Source organism: Narcine bancroftii, chromosome 4 (genome assembly GCF_036971445.1).
Source record: "Narcine bancroftii isolate sNarBan1 chromosome 4, sNarBan1.hap1, whole genome shotgun sequence".
Classification (NCBI taxonomy): domain Eukaryota; kingdom Metazoa; phylum Chordata; class Chondrichthyes; order Torpediniformes; family Narcinidae; genus Narcine; species Narcine bancroftii.
Window position 1 is genome coordinate 32,334,447 of NC_091472.1, and position 24,200 is coordinate 32,358,646.

At 41.7% G+C, this 24,200-nt stretch overlaps 1 protein-coding gene across 1 annotated transcript in view; it reads left to right on the forward strand.

Annotated features, from left to right (window-relative positions):
* The window catches only part of LOC138760431 (ALK tyrosine kinase receptor-like), a 489,739-nt gene that overhangs the window by 453,262 nt on the left and 12,277 nt on the right, over positions 1-24,200 (forward strand). Inside the window, exons 17-18 of the mRNA XM_069931014.1 lie at positions 7,918-8,010; positions 19,611-19,712. Coding sequence (XP_069787115.1) covers positions 7,918-8,010; positions 19,611-19,712 — 195 coding nt within the window. The remainder of the gene's footprint in view (positions 1-7,917; positions 8,011-19,610; positions 19,713-24,200) is intronic.

Genomic DNA, 24,200 nt, shown 5'->3' on the forward strand with positions numbered 1-24,200 from the left:
AAAAGCTGTTTTGTCGGGTTGTACTTGTACATTCCAATAGCAATAAACTTGACTTGATTTGATTTGACGCCCCTGACCCCTCAGCCCACATTCAGAACACCAAAAGCTGTTTTGTCGGGTTGTACTTGTACTTTCCGATAGCAATAATCTTGACTTGATTTGATTTGACGCCCCTGACCCCTTAGCCCACAGTCAGAACACCAAAAGCTGATTTTGTCGGGTTGTACTTGTACATTCCGATAGCAATAAACTTGACTTGATTTGATTTGACGCCCCTGACCCCTCAGCCCACAGTCAGAACACCAAAAGCTGATTTTGTCTGGTTGTACTTGTATATTCCGATAGCAATAAACTTGACTTGATTTGATTTGACGCCCCTGACCCCTCAGCCCACAGTCAGAACACCAAAAGATGTTTTGTCGGGTTGTACTTGTACATTCCGATAGCAATAAACTTGACTTGATTTGATTTGACACCCCTGACCCCTCAGCCACAGTCAGAACACCAAAAGCTGATTTTGTCGGGTTGTACTTGTACTTTCCGATAGCAATAATCTTGACTTGATTTGATTTGACGCCCCTGACCCCTCAGCCCACAGTCAGAACACCAAAAGCTGTTTTGTCGGGTTGTACTTGTACTTTCCGATAGCAATAAACTTGACTTGATTTGATTTGATGCCCCTGACCCCTCAGCCCACAGTCAGAACACCAAAAGCTGTTTTGTCGGGTTGTACTTGTACTTTCCGATAGCAATAAACTTGACTTGATTTGATTTGACGTCCCTGACCCCTCAGCCCACAGTCAGAACACCAAAAGCTGTTTTGTTGGGTTGTACTTGTACTTTCCGATAGCAATAAACTTGACTTGATTTGATTTGACGCCCCTGACCCCTCAGCCCACATTCAGAACACCAAAAGCTGTTTTGTCGGGTTGTACTTGTACTTTCCGATAGCAATAAACTTGACTTGATTTGATTCGACGCCCCTGACCCCTCAGCCCACAGTCAGAACACCAAAAGCTGTTTTGTTGAGTTGTACTTGTACTTTCCGATAGCAATAAACTTGACTTGATTTGATTTGACGCCCCTGACCCCTCAGCCCACAGTCAGAACACCAAAAGCTGTTTTGTCGGGTTGTACTTGTACATTCCAATAGCAATAAACTTGACTTGATTTGATTTGACGCCCCTGACCCCTCAGCCCACATTCAGAACACCAAAAGCTGTTTTGTCGGGTTGTACTTGTACTTTCCGATAGCAATAATCTTGACTTGATTTGATTTGACGCCCCTGACCCCTTAGCCCACAGTCAGAACACCAAAAGCTGATTTTGTCGGGTTGTACTTGTACATTCCGATAGCAATAAACTTGACTTGATTTGATTTGACGCCCCTGACCCCTCAGCCCACAGTCAGAACACCAAAAGCTGATTTTGTCTGGTTGTACTTGTATATTCCGATAGCAATAAACTTGACTTGATTTGATTTGACGCCCCTGACCCCTCAGCCCACAGTCAGAACACCAAAAGATGTTTTGTCGGGTTGTACTTGTACATTCCGATAGCAATAAACTTGACTTGATTTGATTTGACACCCCTGACCCCTCAGCCACAGTCAGAACACCAAAAGCTGATTTTGTCGGGTTGTACTTGTACATTCGATAGCAATAAACTTGACTTGATTTGATTTGACACCCCTGACCCCTCAGCCCACAGTCAGAACACCAAAAGCTGATTTGTCGGGTTGTACTTGTACATTCGATAGTAATAAACTTGACTTGATTTGATTTGACGCCCCTGACCCCTCAGCCCACAATCAGAACACCAAAAGCTGATTTGTCGGGTTGTACTTGTACTTTCGATAGCAATAAACTTGACTTGATTTGATTTGACGCCCCTGACCCCTCAGCCCACAGTCAGAACACCAAAAGCTGTTTTGTCTGGTTGTACTTGTACATTCCGATAGCAATAAACTTGACTTGATTTGATTTGACGCCCCTGACCCCTCAGCCCACAGTCAGAACACCAAAAGCTGTTTTGTTGGATTGTACTTGTACTTTCCGATAGCAATAAACTTGACTTGATTTGATTTGACGCCCCTGACCCCTCAGCCCACAGTCAGAACACCAAAAGCTGTTTTGTCGGGTTGTACTTGTACTTTCCGATAGCAATAAACTTGACTTGATTTGATTTGACGTCCCTGACCCCTCAGCCCACAGTCAGAACACCAAAAGCTGTTTTGTCGGGTTGTACTTGTACTTTCCGATAGCAATAAACTTGACTTGATTTGATTTGACGTCCCTGACCCCTCAGCCCACAGTCAGAACACCAAAAGCTGTTTTGTTGGGTTGTACTTGTACTTTCCGATAGCAATAAACTTGACTTGATTTGATTCGACGCCCCTGACCCCTCAGCCCACAGTAAGAACACCAAAAGCTGTTTTGTCGGGTTGTACTTGTACTTTCCGATAGCAATAAACTTGACTTGATTTGATTCGACGCCCCTGACCCCTCAGCCCACAGTCAGAACACCAAAAGCTGTTTTGTCGGGTTGTACTTGTACTTTCCGATAGCAATAAACTTGACTTGATTTGATTTGACGCCCCTGACCCCTCAGCCCACAGTCAGAACACCAAAAGCTGTTTTGTCGGTTTGTACTTGTACATTCCGATAGCAATAAACTTGACTTGATTTGATTTGACGCCCCTGACCCCTCAGCCCACATTCAGAACACCAAAAGCTGTTTTGTCGGGTTGTACTTGTACTTTCCGATAGCAATAATCTTGACTTGATTTGATTTGACGCCCCTGACCCCTCAGCCCACAGTCAGAACACCAAAAGCTGATTTTGTCGGGTTGCACTTGTACATTCCGATAGCAATAAACTTGACTTGATTTGATTTGACGCCCCTGACCCCTCAGCCCACAGTCAGAACACCAAAAGATGTTTTGTCGGGTTGTACTTGTACTTTCCGATAGCAATAAACTTGACTTGATTTGATTTGACGCCCCTGACCCCTCAGCCCACAGTCAGAACACCAAAAGCTGTTTTGTCGGGTTCTACTTGTACATTCCGATAGCAATAAACTTGACTTGATTTGATTTGACGCCCCTGACCCCTCAGCCCACAGTCAGAACACCAAAAGATGTTTTGTCGGTTTGTACTTGTACTTTCCGATAGCAATAAACTTGACTTGATTTGATTTGACGCCCCTGACCCCTCAGCCCACAGTCAGAACACTAAAAGCTGTTTTGTCGGGTTCTACTTGTACATTCCGATAGCAATAAACTTGACTTGATTTGATTTGACACCCCTGACCCCTCAGCCCACAGTCAGAACACCAAAAGCTGATTTTGTCTGGTTGTACTTGTACATTCCGATAGCAATAAACTTGACTTGATTTGATTTGACGCCCCTGACCCCTCAGCCCACATTCAGAACACCAAAAGCTGTTTTGTCGGGTTGTACTTGTACTTTCCGATAGCAATAATCTTGACTTGATTTGATTTGACGCCCCTGACCCCTCAGCCCACAGTCAGAACACCAAAAGATGTTTTGTCGGGTTGTACTTGTACATTCCGATAGCAATAAACTTGACTTGATTTGATTTGACGCCCCTGACCCCTCAGCCCACAGTCAGAACACCAAAAGCTGTTTTGTCGGGTTCTACTTGTACATTCCGATAGCAATAAACTTGACTTGATTTGATTTGACGCCCCTGACCCCTCAGCCACAGTCAGAACACCAAAAGCTGATTTTGTCTGGTTGTACTTGTACATTCCGATGGCAATAAACTTGACTTGATTTGATTTGACGCCCCTGACCCCTCAGCCCACAGTCAGAACACCAAAAGCTGTTTTGTCGGGTTGTACTTGTACTTTCCGATAGCAATAAACTTGACTTGATTTGATTTGACGCCCCTGACCCTTCAGCCCACAGTCAGAACACCAAAATCTGTTTTGTCGGGTTGTACTTGTACTTTCCGATAGCAATAAACTTGACTTGATTTGATTTGACGCCCCTGACCCCTCAGCCCACAGCCAGAACACCAAAAGTTGTTTTGTTGGGTTGTACTTGTACTTTCCGATAGCAATAAACTTGACTTGATTTGATTTGACGCCCCTGACCCCTCAGCCCACAGTCAGAACACCAAAAGCTGTTTTGTCGGGTTCTACTTGTACATTCCGATAGCAATAAACTTGACTTGATTTGATTTGACGCCCCTGACCCCTCAGCCCACAGTCAGAACACCAAAAGCTGATTTTGTCTGGTTGTACTTGTACTTTCCGATAGCAATAAACTTGACTTGATTTGATTTGACGCCCCTGACCCCTCAGCCCACAGTCAGAACACCAAAAGCTGATTTTGTCTGGTTGTACTTGTACTTTCCGATAGCAATAAACTTGACTTGATTTGATTTGACGCCCCTGACCCCTCAGCCCACAGTCAGAACAACAAAATCTGTTTTGTCGGGTTGTACTTGTCCTTTCCGATAGCAATAAACTTGACGATTTTATTTGACGCCCCTGACCCCTCAGCCCACAGTCAGAACACCAAAAGATGTCTTGTCGGGTTGTACTTGTACTTTCCGATAGCAATAAACTTGACTTGATTTGATTTGACGCCCCTGACCCCTCAGCCCACAGTCAGAACACCAAAAGCTGTTTTGTCGGGTTGTACTTGTACATTCCGATAGCAATAAACTTGACTTGATTTGATTTGACGCCCCTGACCCCTCAGCCCACAGTCAGAACACCAAAAGCTGATTTTGTCGGGTTGTACTTGTACATTCCGATAGCAATAAACTTGACTTGATTTGATTTGACGCTCCTGACCCCTCAGCCCACAGTCAGAACACCTGTTCCAGACTCAGAACAGATTTCTTGCTCCTGACTCTGACTCAATTGCCAGACCATCAATATTTCTACACAATCGAATACTGGATTTTTGGATGCTGTTATTTTACTTGCTTTAAATTCTTAGGCTAAGATCCACATAATGCTCAGCATTTGTCACCCATTGGTGTTAGTATTTTCTGGTTCATAGTTAGTTTACAGGTGTAAAGATGCACCTGTCACTATAATTCATCGTGCAGAATTATTAGTTTTAAGTATTACAGCGTTATTTACTAACATGATGCCCCAAATTAGTGTTTCTCTTTCTAAATGAATTCTTACTACTTCATTCACCTAAAACCCCTAAAAATTGCTGCTCTCTTTGGAGTAAATATGGTGAACTTCTAAAGTAAATGTAGTTCTAACGGAACATCCATAAAGTGTCAGCACTGATCTGATACTTGCGTCAAATTTAAAACATGGACTCAGGTTAGAGTTTTACCTTAAAAGGGCTTGAGAGGATCCCAAGTTAACTGTTACAAGTTTTCATTGTTTTCACAAATGGAAGTGCCCTAAAGCTTACTTACAGTGGACACATTGCCAACAAAAGAGTGCTGATATTTTAAGGATTATATCCCAAACCAGTTCTTCTTGAGGTTGGATTAATTTATGGGGATTGTGCAAGTTCTTCACACAATGCCACAGTTTCCTGAATAAAGAATAGTGGAAAATAATTTATTTACATAATTGTAAATCCCAAGTAGTGACTGGATGAATAATTTAGATCAGCCAATACTCTGCACTGGTATCCCTTTGAAAATCAAAAAGAAGGCAGGATTAATGGTCAAATCTATCAACCTAATTTTTATAAAATAATTTCTCCATCAGCCAACATTAGGGAGGGCAGAGCACAGTATTGGTTGCATCCAAAACATTGTGAACATTCTTAAGAAATTATCAAGGAAATCATAAAACCCCAGGTTGTTGCACTACGTCATGTTGTCCTGATAATCAGCCTCTTCTCTTGTAAAGTTTCATGTTCACATTTATTTACATCAAGTGAGGAGTGTTCTTCCATGAGTAGTCTAGTAAGGCAACGCTAACATGCATACTGCCATACAAGTAGGAGAGCAAGAGGATAATTACAGAGTTCAGTGTTAGAATGAAAAGATCAGTTACTATATCCCAAGAGCAAACATGATAGCACTGTTCATTCAGGAGTTTGATGGCAGTCGGGATAGGTTAGAAAGACTGGGATTATATGCGATAGAGTTTAGAAGGATGAGGGGAGATATGATTGAGGTATTTAGGATTATCAAAGGGCTTGACAGGGTGAAATCAGAATACATGTTCCCAATGATGGGAGAGACTAGGACTAGAGGGCCTAGTTTAAGAATACAGGGAAAGCCATTTAAGACAGAAATGAGGAGATTTTTTTTTTACCCAGAGAGTTGTGGATCTGTGGAATGCATTGGTACAGAGGGTATTGGGGGCGGATTTGCTGGATAGATTTAAGAGAGAGTTGGATAAGGCTCTTGTGGGCAGGGGAGTTAAAGGTTATGGGGATAAGGCTGGGATTGGTTGTTGAAAGAGAAAGATCAGCCATGATCCGATCAATGGCTGCTGGCTCGACGGGCCAATTGGCCTACTGCAGCACCTATTGTCTATTGTCTAACTGTTGGTTGTGGACATGTCATTTCATACCTTTGAACCTTCTCGCCGACAGGAGGAAGAAAAAGGGAGCACGTCCTGAGTGAGATGGGTCCTTCAGTATTTTGACTGCCTCTCTGAGGCAGCAGGAAGTGTTGATGGAGTTGATTGAGAGACAGAGATTATGTTATGTTCTGAACATTCACCGCCTTCTGCAGCTTCTTCCGATTGTAGGCAGGGCAGCTCCTGTAGCACTCACATTGATAGTGTACCTATAGAAGTTGTGGAGGGAAATGGAGGACATGCCACATTTTCTTAGCCTTCTTAGAAATTTGATCCATTGGTGGGATTTCTTGACCATCTCACCAAGATGGTCGGTCCAATTCAGGTCAATGGAAATGTTTACTCCTAAAAACTTTATACTATCGACTGTCCCCACTTCAGTACCATCAATATGTGCAGGGGTGTGGACTCTACCCACCCCAACTCCTGAAATCTACCATCAGCAACTTCATCTTACTAAAGCTGAATGAGGGATTGATATTTTAGAGCCACGCTACTAAACGCTCATTCTTTTTGTGTTCCATCACACCATTGTTGGTGTATATCAGATGGATTTAGATTTGGCTGTTCAGTCATGTGTGTAAAGGGAGTGTAGAAGAGACGAGAGTACACGTCCTTGCAGAGTGACAGTGTTGGGTGTGATTGTGGAGGAGATGTTGCTACCCACCTACACAGATTGCAATCTGTTAAACAGGAAGTTAAAGATGCAGGAGCAGACGAGGGGCGTTGAGACCTATAAGGAGGAGCTGTAATCAATGAATAATACTAGTATCTTGGTGTTCAGGTGCTCCAGGGTCAGTCAGTACCTTTACTCCACTTCTGCATTTACTCCCCACTGCCAATATTCATTGGTAATCTATAAGAATCACATCTCAGATACCAGGGTTTAAAATTCCTCTTCACACCTTCAGCTTTTCATGAACAATCCATCATCATTAACTATCACCAATAAAATTTCTAACAGACATGATGTCACCATCGTGAGGCACTGACCTGCCCTATTATTAAATCTGTTAATCAAACTATCTCAAGTAGAATCTCTGATAATATTACAAAACCAAGCTAACATTTGGGCCATCAATAATGTCATCTTGAATTAGGAGACAAATAAAAGGTGGGATTCCCTGCAACAAATTAGCATCCAATGATCCTAATTGAGTGCATTTGTATAGATGCCCAGATGAAGCAGAATGAATGAAATCTTTGAAGCGTTGTAAGATGAATGAATTATTAACTTTCATGATGAAGTTGTCTGGGATACCAGATGTTTGCTGGGAACTTACTCCAATAGAAGTTAATTCATTTGGGAAAAGAGATGAAAATTTGACAGAAAACCAGGGAAGAAATTTATCTTTCTGTGCTTTGTTCACTGGCAGGGATATAGCTGCAAGAAATTGCCTACTTACTTTCAAAGGTTCAGGAAGAGTGGCTAAGATTGGCGATTTTGGAATGGCTCGTGATATATACAGGTAACTGATGAGAATTATCATTACAGTTTTTCACCTTCAGTATTGTTGGGATGACAAATTTGATTTACAAACTAAATCTCAGATGGTTGACCGTACATATATTAACTTGTATTATAAATATATTTGATCATACAAAGAAGGCTTATTACAACAGTTCTATCTGCTTTTTGCTGATCACAGAAACATGGACATTTTTGCCCATTTGTATGAGAGTAACATTAGCCTATTGCCATCTTACATATTTTACTTATCAAAACGGAGAGGAAAGCCATGTGATAACATCTCTGTGTATGACCTGGGAAAAAAAGTCACACTGAAACTTCACAAAATACAATTTTTATCCGTCATTCTCCTCTGGTATTACGCACGGAGTTAAGATACAAGTTTAGCTAAAGCATTTTAGGAAGCCAGTGACTATTGGATCACAGCAGGCAAATAAAATGTAATATGTTAAATATAATACGTTATCTGATAGTAACATAAAAGTAGCCAAATATGATACTATGAAAAATTAAGCAAATGTGTGCAGGAAAGTGCAACACTGAGACGCCAACAGCCACAAAACTCAAGCACTGCAATACTGCCACTAGCAGGAGAAATAAATTATAGCATAGCATGCTTGTAAATACGAACATCTGTAATGGAAATGACTACTGTAGAACAGTGGCAAAAGTCTTACAGTAGCAACTGGTATCTTAATAAGTTCCTCTTTCAGGATTCTCATCTCAAATGTAAACAAATATGGATTATCAATTCCATCCTTGTACTTCAGTTATTTGGATATCATCTATAAGATTGCTATCTTTCTCAGTGCTAAAATATCCTACTGTAAACTAGCCAAGAACTACACTAAAAAAGTGTAAGCTTTATAAGTGTAATACCACTTTATGATCAGAATTAAATTCCAGGTGGAATTACAAATGCTTTATTAAATGTCACCGTTAACCAATGTATTCAGGTGTATTCCAATCAGAAGCCCTTCTCAAGGATCGTAACACCACCTTCAGGTCTGGCAACAGTACCGCAAAAGCCAACCTGAAGGGAGGCATCTAAAGCAAACTAAAGCAGCCTCTAAGAGGAAAATTGAGGTTCATTTCATCAATAATGATCCACGGCGAGTGTAGCGGCACACCCAGCATTTCATCAATTACAAAGCCAGCAGTGACAGTCAGCGGTGACGCCATGCTGGCTGTGGATTTTAATCATTTCTTAGAGTGAGTCAAGGTGAAAGCAACGGAGACAGACAAAACACCCTCATCAGCCTCCAACAGCCCTTACTGTGCAGGAGTACAATGTGCGATGGGTGCTCAGTGAGGTAAATCCACGAAAAGCCGTCGGCCCTGATAGCGTGACAGGAAGGATGATGAAGGAATGTGCAACCCAGCTCTCTGAGGTCTTCACAAAGATCTTCAACCTGTCCCTGTCTAAATCCATCATCCCACCTTGCCTGAATTCTGCCACAATCATCCCGCTGCCGAAGAAGAATGTCATCAGCGGCCTCAATGACTACCGTCCAGTCACACATACACCGGTCATCATGAAGTGCTTTGAGAGGCTGGTCTTGCAACATATAAAAGCCCGTCTCCCACCCACCTTTGATCCATATCAGTTTGCCTATAGGGAAATTAGGTCTACAGTGGATACTATTGCCGCAGCTCTTCACACCGCACTGAGCCACCTTGAACACCAGGAAAGCTATGTGAGGATGCTTTTTATAGACTTCAGCTCTGCCTTTAACACCATCATTCCGGGTAGACTGGTTACAAAATTTGCTGAATTAGGAGTTTCTCAATCTATTGTCTCTGGATTAAGGATTTTCTAACAAACCACTCTCAAACTCTTAAAATTGGCACTCAATTCTCCTCTACCTTTATACTCAGTATTGGATCCCCACAAGAGTGTGTATTGAGCTCCACCCTCTGTTTCCTCTATACCCATGCTTTTGTCTCCACGTATTCTGCCAACACCATCATCATTTGTGGACAACACACCTATGGTTGGATTTGTTTCAAGAGGAGACAAGACAGCCTATAGGGGTGAAGTTCAAGGACTGATAGCATGATGTTCAGAGAACAATCTAGTCTCTTCAGGAGGAACAGTACAGTTCCAGACCCATTTAACATCAATGGGGACTGTGTGGAAAGGGTTACTGTTTTCAGGTTTCTGGGTATGCACTTTGATGAGGATCTCTCCTGGACTACCAAAACCGTTGCAGTAGTTAAAAAGGCACAACCATGACTCCATATCCTGAGGATTCTCAGGAGAATCAAACTGCAGGAGAAACTGCTGGTGTCCTTCTATCACTGCTCCATCGAGAGTGTGCTGGCCTACTGCATTCCTACATGGTTTGTCAGCTGTTCGGCAGCAGACATGTGAGACCTTCAGAGGGTCATCAATACGGCCCAGAAGAATATCGGCTGCTCACTGCTCTCTTTGGAGGATTTATTCAGCTCTTGCTGCCTTAGTCGAGCAGCCAACATCCTGAAAGACTCTTACCACCCTGGTCATCATCTGTTTGACCTGCTGCCCTTCGGTAGACGTTTCGGGTCCGGACAAACCGTCTTAAAACCAGTTTTTACCCCAGAGACATACATGAACTGAGCACTGTCAAACATTGAATATTGTATTGCTTTATTGAGTTAGTGTTTCTATATCTTATTTGTTTGATGTATGTGTGCACCGTTAGGAGGTGTGCTCAATTTTGTTGTACTTGTGCAATGACAATAAAAGGTTATCTTATCTTATTAATTACACAGAGAGATGATTTCAATGCTTTCTTTCCTGCGCACATTTAGTATTTTGTTATAATTCCATTGAACTGGATCATACTGGACGCAGTCTGTGCCTTTGTTGCCTGTGGTTGTGTTGTTTTTTGGCAGCATCACAGCTCACAATTTTGTGCCAGATTTGCTGATACAAAGGTTCTACAGCCAGTCATTAAACCACAAGAGGCAGAATCTAAGACCCAATCCACAGATCGCAGTCCTGAACCCTCAACCTATCAATGGGCCTTTCCTTCTCCATGAAACGGCTGACAAATAAATGATGATGGTTCACTTTATTGCCATTGTACCTGTAAACCAGCCAATGAAATACAATCAGCATCGACCGTAAGTTAAAAAATACAGTACAATAAAATATGTGCAATGAAAATGAACAACAACGCTATTCTATAACAAACTGATGAAAAGTACTGATTCTACAAAACAAATGCAGTACCACTCAGCACCACGATTCAGTGCCACAGCCCACGGGTCCTCGATCATAGGCTCCTGTAGCGTCTGCCTGATGAGAGAAGAGTGAATAATCCGTGATTCGGGTGTGTTGCTTCTTTGATAATGTTTCTCTCCCTGCCCAGACATCGTTCCCTATAGATGTTTTCGATCGTAGGCAATTGGATTCCAATAATCTGTTGGGCAGTTTTCACTACACACTGGAGTGCCTTGCGATCCTGTGCAATGCAATTACGATATGACGCAGAAATACCATCTGTTAGCTCGCTCTCAATTGTGCATCTGTATATATGAACGCAGTTGGAGGTAAAAAGGGATTATAAAAGAGGGCTCAACTCACAACCCTGGGGCACACTGGTATTGAAGGTAAGAATGGAAGAGAAATTAGGAATCTGTTAATTAGGAAGTCCAAAATCCAATTACAAAGGGTTGGGCTGACGAGGTTTTGCTATCAGCTTAGAGGGGACAACAGTGTTGAAAGCTGAGCTATAGTCAATGAATAGCCTAATAAAGGAGTTCGAGCTGTCCAAATGAGTCAAAGCAGAGTGAAGCACTGTTGAAATGGCATCCTCGGTTGACCTGTTAGTACGGCAGGCAAATTGATGAGAATACATAGTGGCAGGAAAACAGATGATATAAGACCAACATCTCAAAACACTTTGCAATGATGGGGGTGAGTGGAACTGGACAGTAGTCATTGAGACTCATAGTGATAGAGCATTTCGACACATATTACTAAAAATAATATCAATTTAAAACCACTCTCAAGTTACCATATAACCACTTACAGCACAGAACAGGCCAGTTCGGCCCTACTAGTCCATGCCGTAGCAAATTCCCACCCTCCTAGTCCCACTGACCACCACCCGGTCCATACCCCTCTAGTCCCCTCCTATCCATGTAATGATCCAGTCTTTCCTTAAATGTAACCAATGATCCCGCCTCGACCACGTCTGCCGGAAGCTCATTCCACATCCCCACCACCCTCTGCGTAAAGAAATTTCCCCTCATGTTCCCCTTATAATTTTCCCCCTTCAATCTTAAACCATGCCCTCTAGTTTGAATCTCCCCCTTTCTTAATTGAAAAAGCCTATCCACATTTACTCTGTCTGTCCCTTTTAAAATCTTAAACACCTCTATCAAGTCCCCTCTCAATCTTCTACGCTCCAGAGAAAAAAGCCCCAGTCTGCACAACCTTTCCCTGTGACTCAGACCCTGAAATCCTGTCAACATTCTCGTGAATGTTACCCAAATTAAAAACATTAATATTAATTAAAATTATTGGTCCACTTTCCATCTTAGTAAAGATTGCAATTTTATTTACATAAATCTATAGAAACCTGGTGTAAAGCTCACCAAGTACCAAACAACTAGCTGGCATGTTCATAGACAACATTCAATCTCTCACTGCTGCGTTCAGAGGTTCCCACCTGGTTCAAAAGGGCATCAATCATACCAATCCAATTATCTGGGTGCCTCACAAGCCTAATTGAGTTTTTTGAGGTGACAAAAGAATTGATGAATGTAGGGCAGTAGATGTGGTCTATGTAGATTTTAGTGAGGCATTTGACAAAGTCCCCCATGAGAGACTTGTTCAGAAAGTCATGAGGCAGGGGATCCATGGAAACTTGGCTGTTTGGGTTAAAAATTAGCCTGCAAGTAGGAATCAGAGACTAGTAGTGGATGGAAAGCATTCTGCCTGGAGATCAGTAGCTAGTAGAGTACGGAAGGAATCTATGGACCTCCTGCTCTTTGTAATTTTTATACATGACCTAGACCAGGGGTTCTCAACCTTTTTTTTTCCCTATGCCATCGGTGCTCTGTGATTAGTAAGGGATTGCTTAAGGTGGTAGGTGAATGGGAAGAGAAGGTTGAGAATCACTGCTCTAGACCCAATTGTTACTGAAATATTTTGCTTGAGAAAAATTGAAATTGGCCCATTTCCTTTGGAGTTATGAAACCATGCACATAAAGAGTGAATTAGGTATGATTAAAACAGTGGTTTTCAACCTTCTTCTTTCCACCCACCTACCACCTTAAGCAATCCCTTACTAATGACAGAGCACCTATGGCATAGGGATTGCTTAAAGTGGTAGGTGAGTGGAAAGGAAAAGGTTGAGAACCACTGACAAGATGTAAAGGGCTGGGTTAGTAAGTTTGTGGATGATATGAAGGTTGGAGGGTGGATACTGGTGAAGGGTGTCATGGGTTGGAACAAGATATAGACAGGATGCAGATTTGGGTGGAAAAGTGGCAGATGGGGTTCAATCTGGATAATTGTGAGGTGATGCATTTTGGAAGGTAAACCAGAAGGCTGAGCACAGGGTTAATAGTCAGATACTTAATAGTGTGGAGGAACAGAGAGACCTTGAGTTCCAATTCCATATACCTCTCAACGTTGCAGCACAGGAGGTTAGGATAGTTAAGAAGGCTAATGGGATGCTGGGCTTCATTAATAGGTTCAAGAGTCGAGACATCATGTTACAACTCTACAAATCTCCGGTGAGATTATGTTCAGTCTGGTCACCTAATTTTAGCAAGGATGTAGAAGCTCTTGAGAGGAGGAGATTTCCCAGAATGTTACCTGGATTGGAAAATAAGTCTTATGAGGCAAGGTTAGCAGAGCTGGGACTTTTCTCTTTGGAGCATAGAAGGATGAGAGGAGACTTAATAGATGTTTACAAGATTTTGAGAGCCATAGAGAGGGTGGACAGCCAGTGCCTTTTTTCCAAGGCAGAAATAGCCAACACCATTGCACAAGTGTACAAACTGAAGGGAGGGAAATTTAGGAGAGACATCAGGGGTAAGTCTTTTTTACACAGAGAATTGTGGGTAACTGGAATTCCTTGCCAGGGGTGGTGGTGGAGACTGAAGTATTAGGGCCATTTAAAAGGCTCAGACAGGCACATGTTGGAAGGGTTTAATATTTTTGGTAGGAATATATAGGTCAGCACAACATTGAGGGCCAAAGACCCTGTACTGTGTTGAAATGTTCTGTGATTTAAGAGCAGAGGGAACTGCTTCAATGACTGTTGCCCTGTAGCACTCACATCGACTGTGATGAAATGCTTCAAGAGGTCGGTGATTCGCCTACTCTGCATTTCGCCTTCTGCCACAATCATTCCACAGCAGATGCAATCTCACTGGCTCTCCACTCAGCTCTGAATCACCAACACAACAGCAATATGCACATCAGACTGCTTTTCATCGATTGAAGCTCAGCTTGAAACACCATCATCCTCTCAGTACTGATCAGTAAGCTTCTGCAACTGGATACTTAACTTCCTCATCAAAAGTACAGTTGGTGTGAATTGGTAACAGCATCTCCTCATCATTAACAATCAACACACACGTACCTCAACGATTCATGCTTAGCCCATTGCTCTAGTCTCTCTACACCCATGACTGTGTGGCGAGGCACAATTCAAATGCCATCTACAAATTGGCCAATGAACCATGGTCATCAGCAATGAGGAAAGGAATAGGAGTGAGATAGATCACCTAGTTGAGTGGTGTCACAACAACCTTGCACACAACATTAGCCAAACTAAAACAACAGATTGTGGACTTCAGGTAGGGGAAAGCAGGAGAACAAGAGGACAGTAGTGAAAAGGATAAGAAACTTCAGATTCCTGGGTGTCAACATCTTTGAAGATCTATCCTGGGGCCTTCATGTCGATGCAATCATGAAGAAGGCTCACCAGCGGCTATACTTGGTTAAGAGATGAAGGAGATTTGGTATGTCATGAAAGATTCTTGTAAATATCTACACCATGAATGTGGAGAGCATACTGACTGGTTGCATCACTGACTTTATGGAGGTTCCAATGTATAGGATAGGAAGAAGCTACAGAGAGTTGTGAACTCAGCCAGCGCTATCCTGGGCATCAGTCTTCACTCCATTAAGGACATCTACAAGCGGCAGTGGCTTACAAAAGCAGCCTCTATCATCAAGGACCCTCAGGCCATGCCCTCTTATCACTGCTACCATTACAAGCTTGAAGACAAATACCCAATGGTACAAAAACACCTCCTTCCCCTCCGCCATCAGATTTCTGAATGAACAATGAACCACAGACACCACCTCACTTTCTCTTCTTTTTGCACCAAGTTTTTAAAAATGTGATTTATATTGTGATGTTGATGAAAAACAACATCAACAATAAATGACAATAAATTCTGATTCTGAAGTGAGTCCAACCCTCCAACTCAGTCACTGAGAAGTTGTGGACTCCATTGAGTTGGATGCAGGAGCATCTGATCTCCAGTCCAAATCACTGGCTATAGGATGCCTGATCCAGCCAGATGGTTATGTTTCTTTCCTAATTTCATGAGCAAGGAATTCCCTTTTGCTCTTTTGGCCATCCTTCCCAATCTCTCCAGTTCTTTCTGATCCTAACCAATCTCCTCTTGATTATTTTCAAGCCCCCCACTCGTAGTGCCATTTTTAGTTTAGAAACTAGCAGGGATTCAAAGATGGCTAATATAGATCATTGTTACCACCTGGCTAGAAAAGTCTGATATCAGTAATACCTCAACCAATACAAAGATGAGAAAGTTGTCCACTTCCACAGCATGTTAGAATTGGTCTGTTGTGAATTAGAGTACCTGTCTCCATTTCCTAGCACGAATAAACATTTTCTCAATTGAGATCATAATCTAATGTTGTGTTAGTGCAAAATGAAGGAAAAAGCATCCACTATACTTTAAACAAAACCTTTTGCTGAACTTTGAATAAATAATTACTTAATAATTTCCTATCATTAAATGGTTCATCTTAATTAATAATTGGATTTGAGCTTATGTCCAATACATTTTTTAGTCCCACCTCCAAACGTTACACTTCATTGCACAGAATATCTCACTATTTAGTTATACCTAGTGCACACAGGACTTATTCAAAGAGATGATTTTAAAATGAGCAACAGACATATTGAATGCAGAGTCAGTGTGCTTTCACTCTGCCCCTGAAAGCTGGTAATTAACTGTCTTTTTACCATTTCACTTACCTGTGTGCACACAACAAAACCAGGATGGGAGGTCATTTTCATCTCGGTACTTACCTTCCAAAGTAGGTAGTATCACATTGGCGAAGGCTTACTCACCTTCCTGGGATGCCAACGCTGTAATGTTGCAGGTCTCGCCTCCTTTAGCACTAGGATTCCAGGTGCCTATGTAAAAGGTCACACCAAACCGGCTTTTCTTGGTTCAGTATGAAAGCTCCGTTCCAGCTTTAAACATGGGTCATTGACATGGCAATTTACTGGGATCTTTAGTGTGGAAGTACCTATTGAGGTGGTGGGGTGGAATACAAGTGCAAAGGTGTTAATGGGATTTTGTATCTAAGGCCCTTTTACACTGCCCCTGAAAGACTGCAATTAACTGCCTTTTTAATGTTTCACTTATATAACCATATAAAAGTTTACAGCACAAAAACAGGCCATATTGGCCCTTCGAGTCCATGTTGATTCACTTGAACAACTCCACTAGCTCCCCCCTCCCACTCTTTGCCCATAACCCTCCAACCCCCTCATATCCATGTACCCATCCAACCTTCTCTTAAATAACAGAAAGGGCCCTGCCACAACTATCTCCTCCGGAAGATCTTTCCATTCTGCCACCACTCTCTGAGTGAAGAAGCATCTTCTAACATTTCTCCTAAAATTTTTCCCCCCTTGCCTTTAACTTATGCCCTCTTGTTCCAACCTCCCATCCCCTGAGGGGAAAGAGTCTACTCACGTCTAGTCTATCTATTCCCTTCGTAATCTTAAATACCTCTATCAAATCCCCTGACAACCGTCTATGTTACAATGAATAAAGTCCCAGTCTCCTTAATCTTTCTTCGTACTTTAGATGGTGTAAGCCAGGCAACATCCTTGTAAATCTTCTCTGCACCCTCTCCACCTTATCTATATCCTTCCTATAATTTGGAGACCAGAACTGAACACAATATTCCAAACCTGGCCTCACAACGAACGTGGGATGGGGGATCATTTCCATCCCAGACCCAAATATTATTTCAGGTGGTGGTGTTTCATCGGAGGGGCAACATTTTGACTCTATGTTCCAGATCTAGTACAGGCTGTAATACTCACTAATTAAAAGCTTCCAGTTAGCCATACATAAAGGTTTAAATATTAATCCTGTTTAATATCCAGACTCTGCAATAAATGTGTAGAACATATTTGCATAGTTCCCAAAGAACTGGCATTGTTTAAATGAAAATTGCATTAAACATGACATTGACAAATTTGGCCACGTCTTTTTGCTATTAAGGATGGACTAATGGCTACAAGAAATCCATGCACCCTAATGCTAATCCTGGTCTCCAGTTTAACCAAATGCTGCCTGCTGTAATGCAAATGTGCTTCTGGCAGGGTTTTCAGCCACATTGGTGTAAATTGTGACTGGAATTGTTTATTCTCTCTCAGAGAAACCAGTCTTTAATAACACTCAAAATGAAGCTCAAAATGAAATCTTTTTACACTGTCCTTGAAAGACTGTAATTAATTGCCTTTTGACCGCTTCGCTTACCTGTGTGAACGTGACAAAACTGGGATGGGGGTGTCATTTTCATCCCGGTACTTAACTTCCAAGGTAGGTAGCATTAGACCTGATGTGTTTCGCTTCGGCTCCAGAGTAAAAGGCTTACTCACCTTCCCAGGACACTAATGCTGTCAGGCTGCAGGTCCTGTCTCCTTTTGCACTGGGATGCTGGGTCCCTAGGTAAAAGTTCACACTGAACCGGCTTTTCTTGGTTAAGTGTGAATGCTCCGATCTGACTCGACCTTGTCACTGACACGCCGATTTAGTGGTACCTCTGTTTAAAGGAAGTAATAGACAGCGTGCTGCACAGCCCTCTGCCAAAGGAACCTCAAGGAGATTCACCCAAACAAGGAAACTAGTCGTCTTAGGCTAACCCAAATTTTGACTTTGAGACCAGTGCAAAATTTGAGTTTGGTTGGTAGGCAACCAATTACAAATGCCCGCTCGGTCCCAAACTCAAAAGTCGGGCTTTCCCTAGAACTGGGGCCTTGCCTCAGGATTCTTCCTGGCTCTCTCTGCAGAGATATACTAAATACAATACTTTACTGCTTAGTTGCAAGTCATAATTAGTTTACAATAAACTGATACATATGCGACCTCTGTACTCCTAGCTGCAAGGGTTTATGGCTACAGTGGCATGTCTTCCAAATTTGCACCAATTCCTAGAGGATTCTCATAGGTTGACAGACATATCCCTGGCAACTTTCTGTCATGATTGTCTACATAAGAAAATGCTGCTTCTTGCATATACTATTCCTTAAAAGCCTGTGCAAGTTCCTTTGTTCCGCCCCTCAGCCCCCTCGTATTATTGAAGTGTACTCTCATTTCTTGCCAAAAGTCCCCAGACTCCTGAACAGTTTTAGTATGATTGCATACATTATTTTAGCTTACATCATTTTACTTCTGGAAAAACATGATAAGTGAATTTCTTGGCCATCAATAAGCAATGGAGAATTATTCTCGAGAGAATTGTATATATCTGATTGCTTTGGCTCACATGTGCCTAAGAAAATAACCAGATCATAAATGGACCTACCAATTGCCCCACTACATTTGCACTACAATGTATGGGCTGAATGATTATCACCAGTTGACCTGCAGAAGGAAACCATTGGTATTCAACCGTTTGAATCAAAGTAAATCCTGGACTGGTGCATGGACCTTGAGGCTGGAACTTGCAGACAGATAACCCCAGCAACTGAATTGTCCACAATCCCATGGAAAAATCCAGTCTTAGTTTCCATAGTCCCACCTTGGAGTCCAGTCTTGGAACAGTTATTTTTCATCATGTTTGGCAATTGCCTTTCAGATGCTGGACTATGCCATCCAGCTGCAGGGTCTGGTACCCACTGGGGCCAAATTCTTGGCTTATCGCTAAAGGGAAAGATAAATAATTTCTGGCAGTTAATTTGCTTTATGTTAATAATGTTAATTATATTTGTATTTTATGTGATAATTACATTGTTGTTTTCAAAACATTTTTGAATTTTGTGTATCATTTCCTTTAATCAGAAAGGATTTTAACATCTACGAATGACAGAAATAATTCAAAACTGTTAAAATCTATGATAGGTTTTACAGAAATCAGAGCCTCATTCCTGGGCTTTGCCTCCTGTCTAAGCTTCTTAGGGGCAATGATGAACAAGACCTCTCCACCCTGCACCCCCTGAGGCCTAATCACCAACCAAACCTCAAGGGTGCACAAGGTCAATCTCATTAACCTGGCATCAAATTCCATATAGCAGGTCAATGGCAGAAAAGTTCAACTCATTCCCTTTAAGAACTGTGAGCCTGACATTTGTTTGTTGTTTGACCATGTAGGGCTAGTTATTACAGGAAGGGTGGTCGTGCCATGCTCCCAGTGAAGTGGATGCCACCAGAAGCCTTCATGGAAGGAATATTTACCTCAAAAACTGACACCTGGTATGTGTGTTCATGTCGCTTTTCTGAAACAGAGAAAAGGTAACCATTAAAACAGCATACCTTAAGATTACCACTTTTCAAAGGTGCACCATGCAGTTCACATAAATCTAGAGCAACAGCGACAACCAAGAAAGAAATTTCCTTTCATAGATTCTAGAAATGTGGGATTGTGCACTGCCAGAATTCTAGTGTAAATTTCTTCTGGACAACCCATATTAATAATGATGGTAATTAAATGACCAGGTTATTCTAAGTTCACTAAAAATCCACAGGGGAATTACAACTATCATTCTTACCTGTCATTACAGGTTATATGATCTAACTGAATGTAAGAAAATAGAAGCAGGCATATGCGATTCAATCCCTCAAGCCTGTTCTACCATTCAACATGGCTGATCTATGCTGGGTTCAACTCAATGCCAGATCTTCCATAGCCCTTAATCCTCTGATCTTCAAAAATGTATCTACCTTCACTTTAAGTACTTCCAATGACTCAGAGACTGCAGATTCACCACCCTCTATGAAGAGAAGTCTCTACGAGTACAGCTTCTAATCACTGACCCCCTTATCTCAAAACTATTCTCACTTGTTTGACATGATAGAGCTCAAATAAACTCTAGTAGCTCGAAATCATTGATTACACAGCAGTCCACACCTTCCACGTCAGTCATTCATTCCCTGCACTACCCATGCACAGTGGCATCAGTAAAATGCCCTTCGGTTACTCACCCAGGCCACTGTATCAGCAATTCCCAAATGACCAAGAAGGACAAGGGCAGCAAGTGTATGAGAACATCACCACTTACAGTGTCCCCACCAAGTTGCCATCCTGACTTCCAAATGTTTTGCAGGTCTTTCATTTTCTCCAGGTCTAAATTCTCAACCACCCCTACCCAACAGCACTGTATCTTTACCAAAGCATCTGCAGTACTTCAAGAGGGAGGCTCACCTTACCTTCTCAAAGTAATTTGAGGGTGGCCACACGAGTGTGGCCAGCACAATCCAGAACCTGGAAATGAGTTTTAAAAAAGAGTCTCTTGCCAATGTGGTTAATTTACAAATTTACTTAAGGGCCTTTAAGAATGACAACCTCTCTGCACAACCTGTGGAGCATCCCCTCATGAGGTTTCTATTGGTAATTAAAAGTGGAACAGAACAATGATTGAGTTAAATTTCAATTTTGTAAAATATGAAAACAATTATCACTACTATATCTGAGCAATTGTCCAGCCCAGTTCCTTACATTATCTGTTTGACTCAAAAATCACAGAACAGATGTGAGAAGGAGAACATTGCCTCACCAGTTTGGTACGACTGGGCTGTAATGTAGGACTCATCCACTATCTGTCAGCAATGGCAATTTACATTCATGCACTTGAATTAATTTGGAATATCATCCTAAAAGTACTTCACAGAGGCAGGAAGAAAACAAACGTTGTGCTGAAAGATTATTGTTAAACCGAAAATTTAAAGTGAGGAATGAATATAATTTAGTCTCTGAGAAATAATGCATGGATATTAATCCTTTCCTCCATTCAGTCCTCATCACCCATAAATCAGACATCTTTACACTAATCAAGCCTTTGTCCAGTTTTGTTCACTTCACATTCCCAACGAATCCCTAGATTCTGCCTTCGTCAACATACCTACAGCAACTTAGTGGTCAATGAACCTACCAACCCATTCCTTTTTGGGATGTGACAGGAAACCTGAACACCTGGAGGAAACCCACATGGTCACGAGGAGGACATGCAAACTCTACATAGATAGCACCAGATGCCAGGATTGAGCCCAGTGTCATTAGGACTATGAGGCAGCAACTCTGCTAGCTTCACCATTCTGTTACTCCTGAAGACAGTGATGATGAATGGGGAAGGGCCAAAGGACAAAAGAAACAAAATAAATCATTTTAGGAATTCCTTTTCTGGCTAAAGAAGGTTATTGGGCTAATATGGGCAAGGACCATGGAGATTTACACATAACACATCAAAACTGAGAAACCCAAAGGATAATTGTTCTGCAAATATCACATAAGTGCTTATTGATTGGAGACAACTACAGGCGGCTCTAATTGGCATCTGGACTTAGTAAACCATCCTAGTAAAAGGTCCGTTCCCTAGCATTGACAGATGTCACCGTGATTACTGCACAAGTGCAAATAATCACCAAGCTTCAGGAAAGACAAGATATACATTTTCAGAGGAATTTTTCAGTAGACTGTACTATGATATTTGATGTCTCACTTTCTGTTTTAAAATCAGAAGTAATTTCACTGAATTCCACCACTTTTTAGGGATCTTGCCAGGAAGTTCAATGACATAGCACATGGGATTGAACTGTTGCATGAAAGTAACACTGGACAACAATTTTTTTCAATATGTTTGCTTTCTGAAAAATAAATTGGGATTATGATAGACAACTTCAAGATAAACACAAATATAATTTCAGATTTTCGGAATCATGTAGGAGATTGGAGAAACATTAAATTAACTTTTATTGAATTTAGCATGTTTGATCACATCATTATGCTGAGACATTGCATTAGTTCATCGGACCTAAAATTATTTTGCCACTAATTTTCATTTGTACTCAGCACCTGATACCTCTCGTGTCAGTGTCCAGCATTGATGGATTCCAGTTGCCGTGATACTGCTTTTCCATAGTCACAATGTCCTTTCACCATGTTTGTCATTGACTCCATCAAGATCAGTAGGGAAGAAGTCCAAGTGTGAATGGAAAAAATGAATTTTCAATGACATGTTGGATTTCATGGATTTGTATACTTGAAGTAGACTGATAGGAAATCAGAAAAATAGGTCCTATCTAAAAAAACAGTACACGATAGAAACATGTTAAGATGATTTTTTTGATCAGCAACCCAAAATTCATAAAATACACCCAAAAGTGTTCAGGAAGCAAAATCTTTGTTGACCAGTATACTGCATACAACATATGAAGTCCAAATCTCATCACTTGCAAAGTTATCTTTCCTTTCCTTCTGTGCTCGTTCATTATGTTGAATTAACCTCCATAACTGCAGAGCCCCATCTCTCTCAGCACAGCTCCAGCTTCGATCTGACCTCTCGAGTTTGACTACGTGGAATTTGTATGTTCTGCATGTGACTGCGTGGGCGCTCCACTTTTCTCCCGCATCTCACAAATGTGGAAGTTGGTCACTGCAAGTTGCCTTTAGGATGCACATAGTGATAGGATCTGCAGCTGATGGGATTGTTGGGAGAATAAAAATGACACTTGTGCTGGATTGGTGTGACTGGGTGGTTGATGTGGACACAGTGGCCTGAACGATCTGTTCCCATACTGCAGCTGGTCAGGAAATAAAATTCTTACTATCACTGGAAAATAGGGATGAGTAATAAATACTGACTCCTCATTAACACTGACTATCCATGACAAATAACAAATAAATAGAAAGTGAATTCCCAGTGACACAGTTACCAGGATTATCTTCTCACAAAATGTTATATAGCCAAACTGTTTCCCACACTTAAGCCCCTTTCACACTTGCAAGTGATCCCAGGAATCAAATGCCAATCCGCCTTTAAAGTGTCTAGTATGAAAGAAAAATCAGCTCAACGCCAGTGTCAGATGACATCATTTCACGCCGGCGATTGATGGCCTCGACCCCTACTACAATCCCCGGCATCTGCAGATGCCGGCGATGCAATCAGGCAAGTGTGAGATGGGTAATTGCATTCTGGGATTGAAATGACCCAAGTTTTGCCATGAGTACAGGAATAAAAGATTAAAATGAAGGTATGAACTTTGCCATGGGAAAGTCACAGTTTGGGAGAGGGGGAGAGCGAGAGAGAAAATATATAGCAATGAACAAAAATAAATTGCTATAGCAGGCAATTTTTAAACAACGTGGAAAAATTGGTAGCACTATAGCGCACAATTTATAAAGACCATGGGAAAAAAGCAATGGCAGATCTGACTTCCCAGAATGCTGTGCGACAGAGAACCCCCTCATGGATGATCAATGCATGCAGCTGTGCATCCAGCCACATGAAATTCTGGGAGGGCAGGTACGCCATCGCTTTTTCCAACTGTATTATAGCGATAATGCTATCCACTTTCTCACTCTGTATAAATTGTGCGCTATAGCACTACAAACTTTCCCACCCTGTTTAAAAATTGTCCGATATTGCTATTTATAAAGGTTTATATAGATTGACACAACAACAACAGGAGTTGAAGAGCTCATACTGTGCTGTACATAAAGCTTAATTGTGTTATAAGATGATAATACATTGATCAGGATTTAGGACAAGTCCACCATTGTTTGATGTGTCATGACGTCACCAGTAGAAGGGAGAACAGCCATAACCCAATGGGATGGCTCCTTGTAAGTGTGAAAGCATTCAGTGTCCCAGTTAGGAGAAGTCAAGTGTGAAAAGCCAAACCCCCCCCCCCCCATTCCTATCCCAGGACACGGAATGGTCAATTTAGTGCAACACAAGTGTGAAA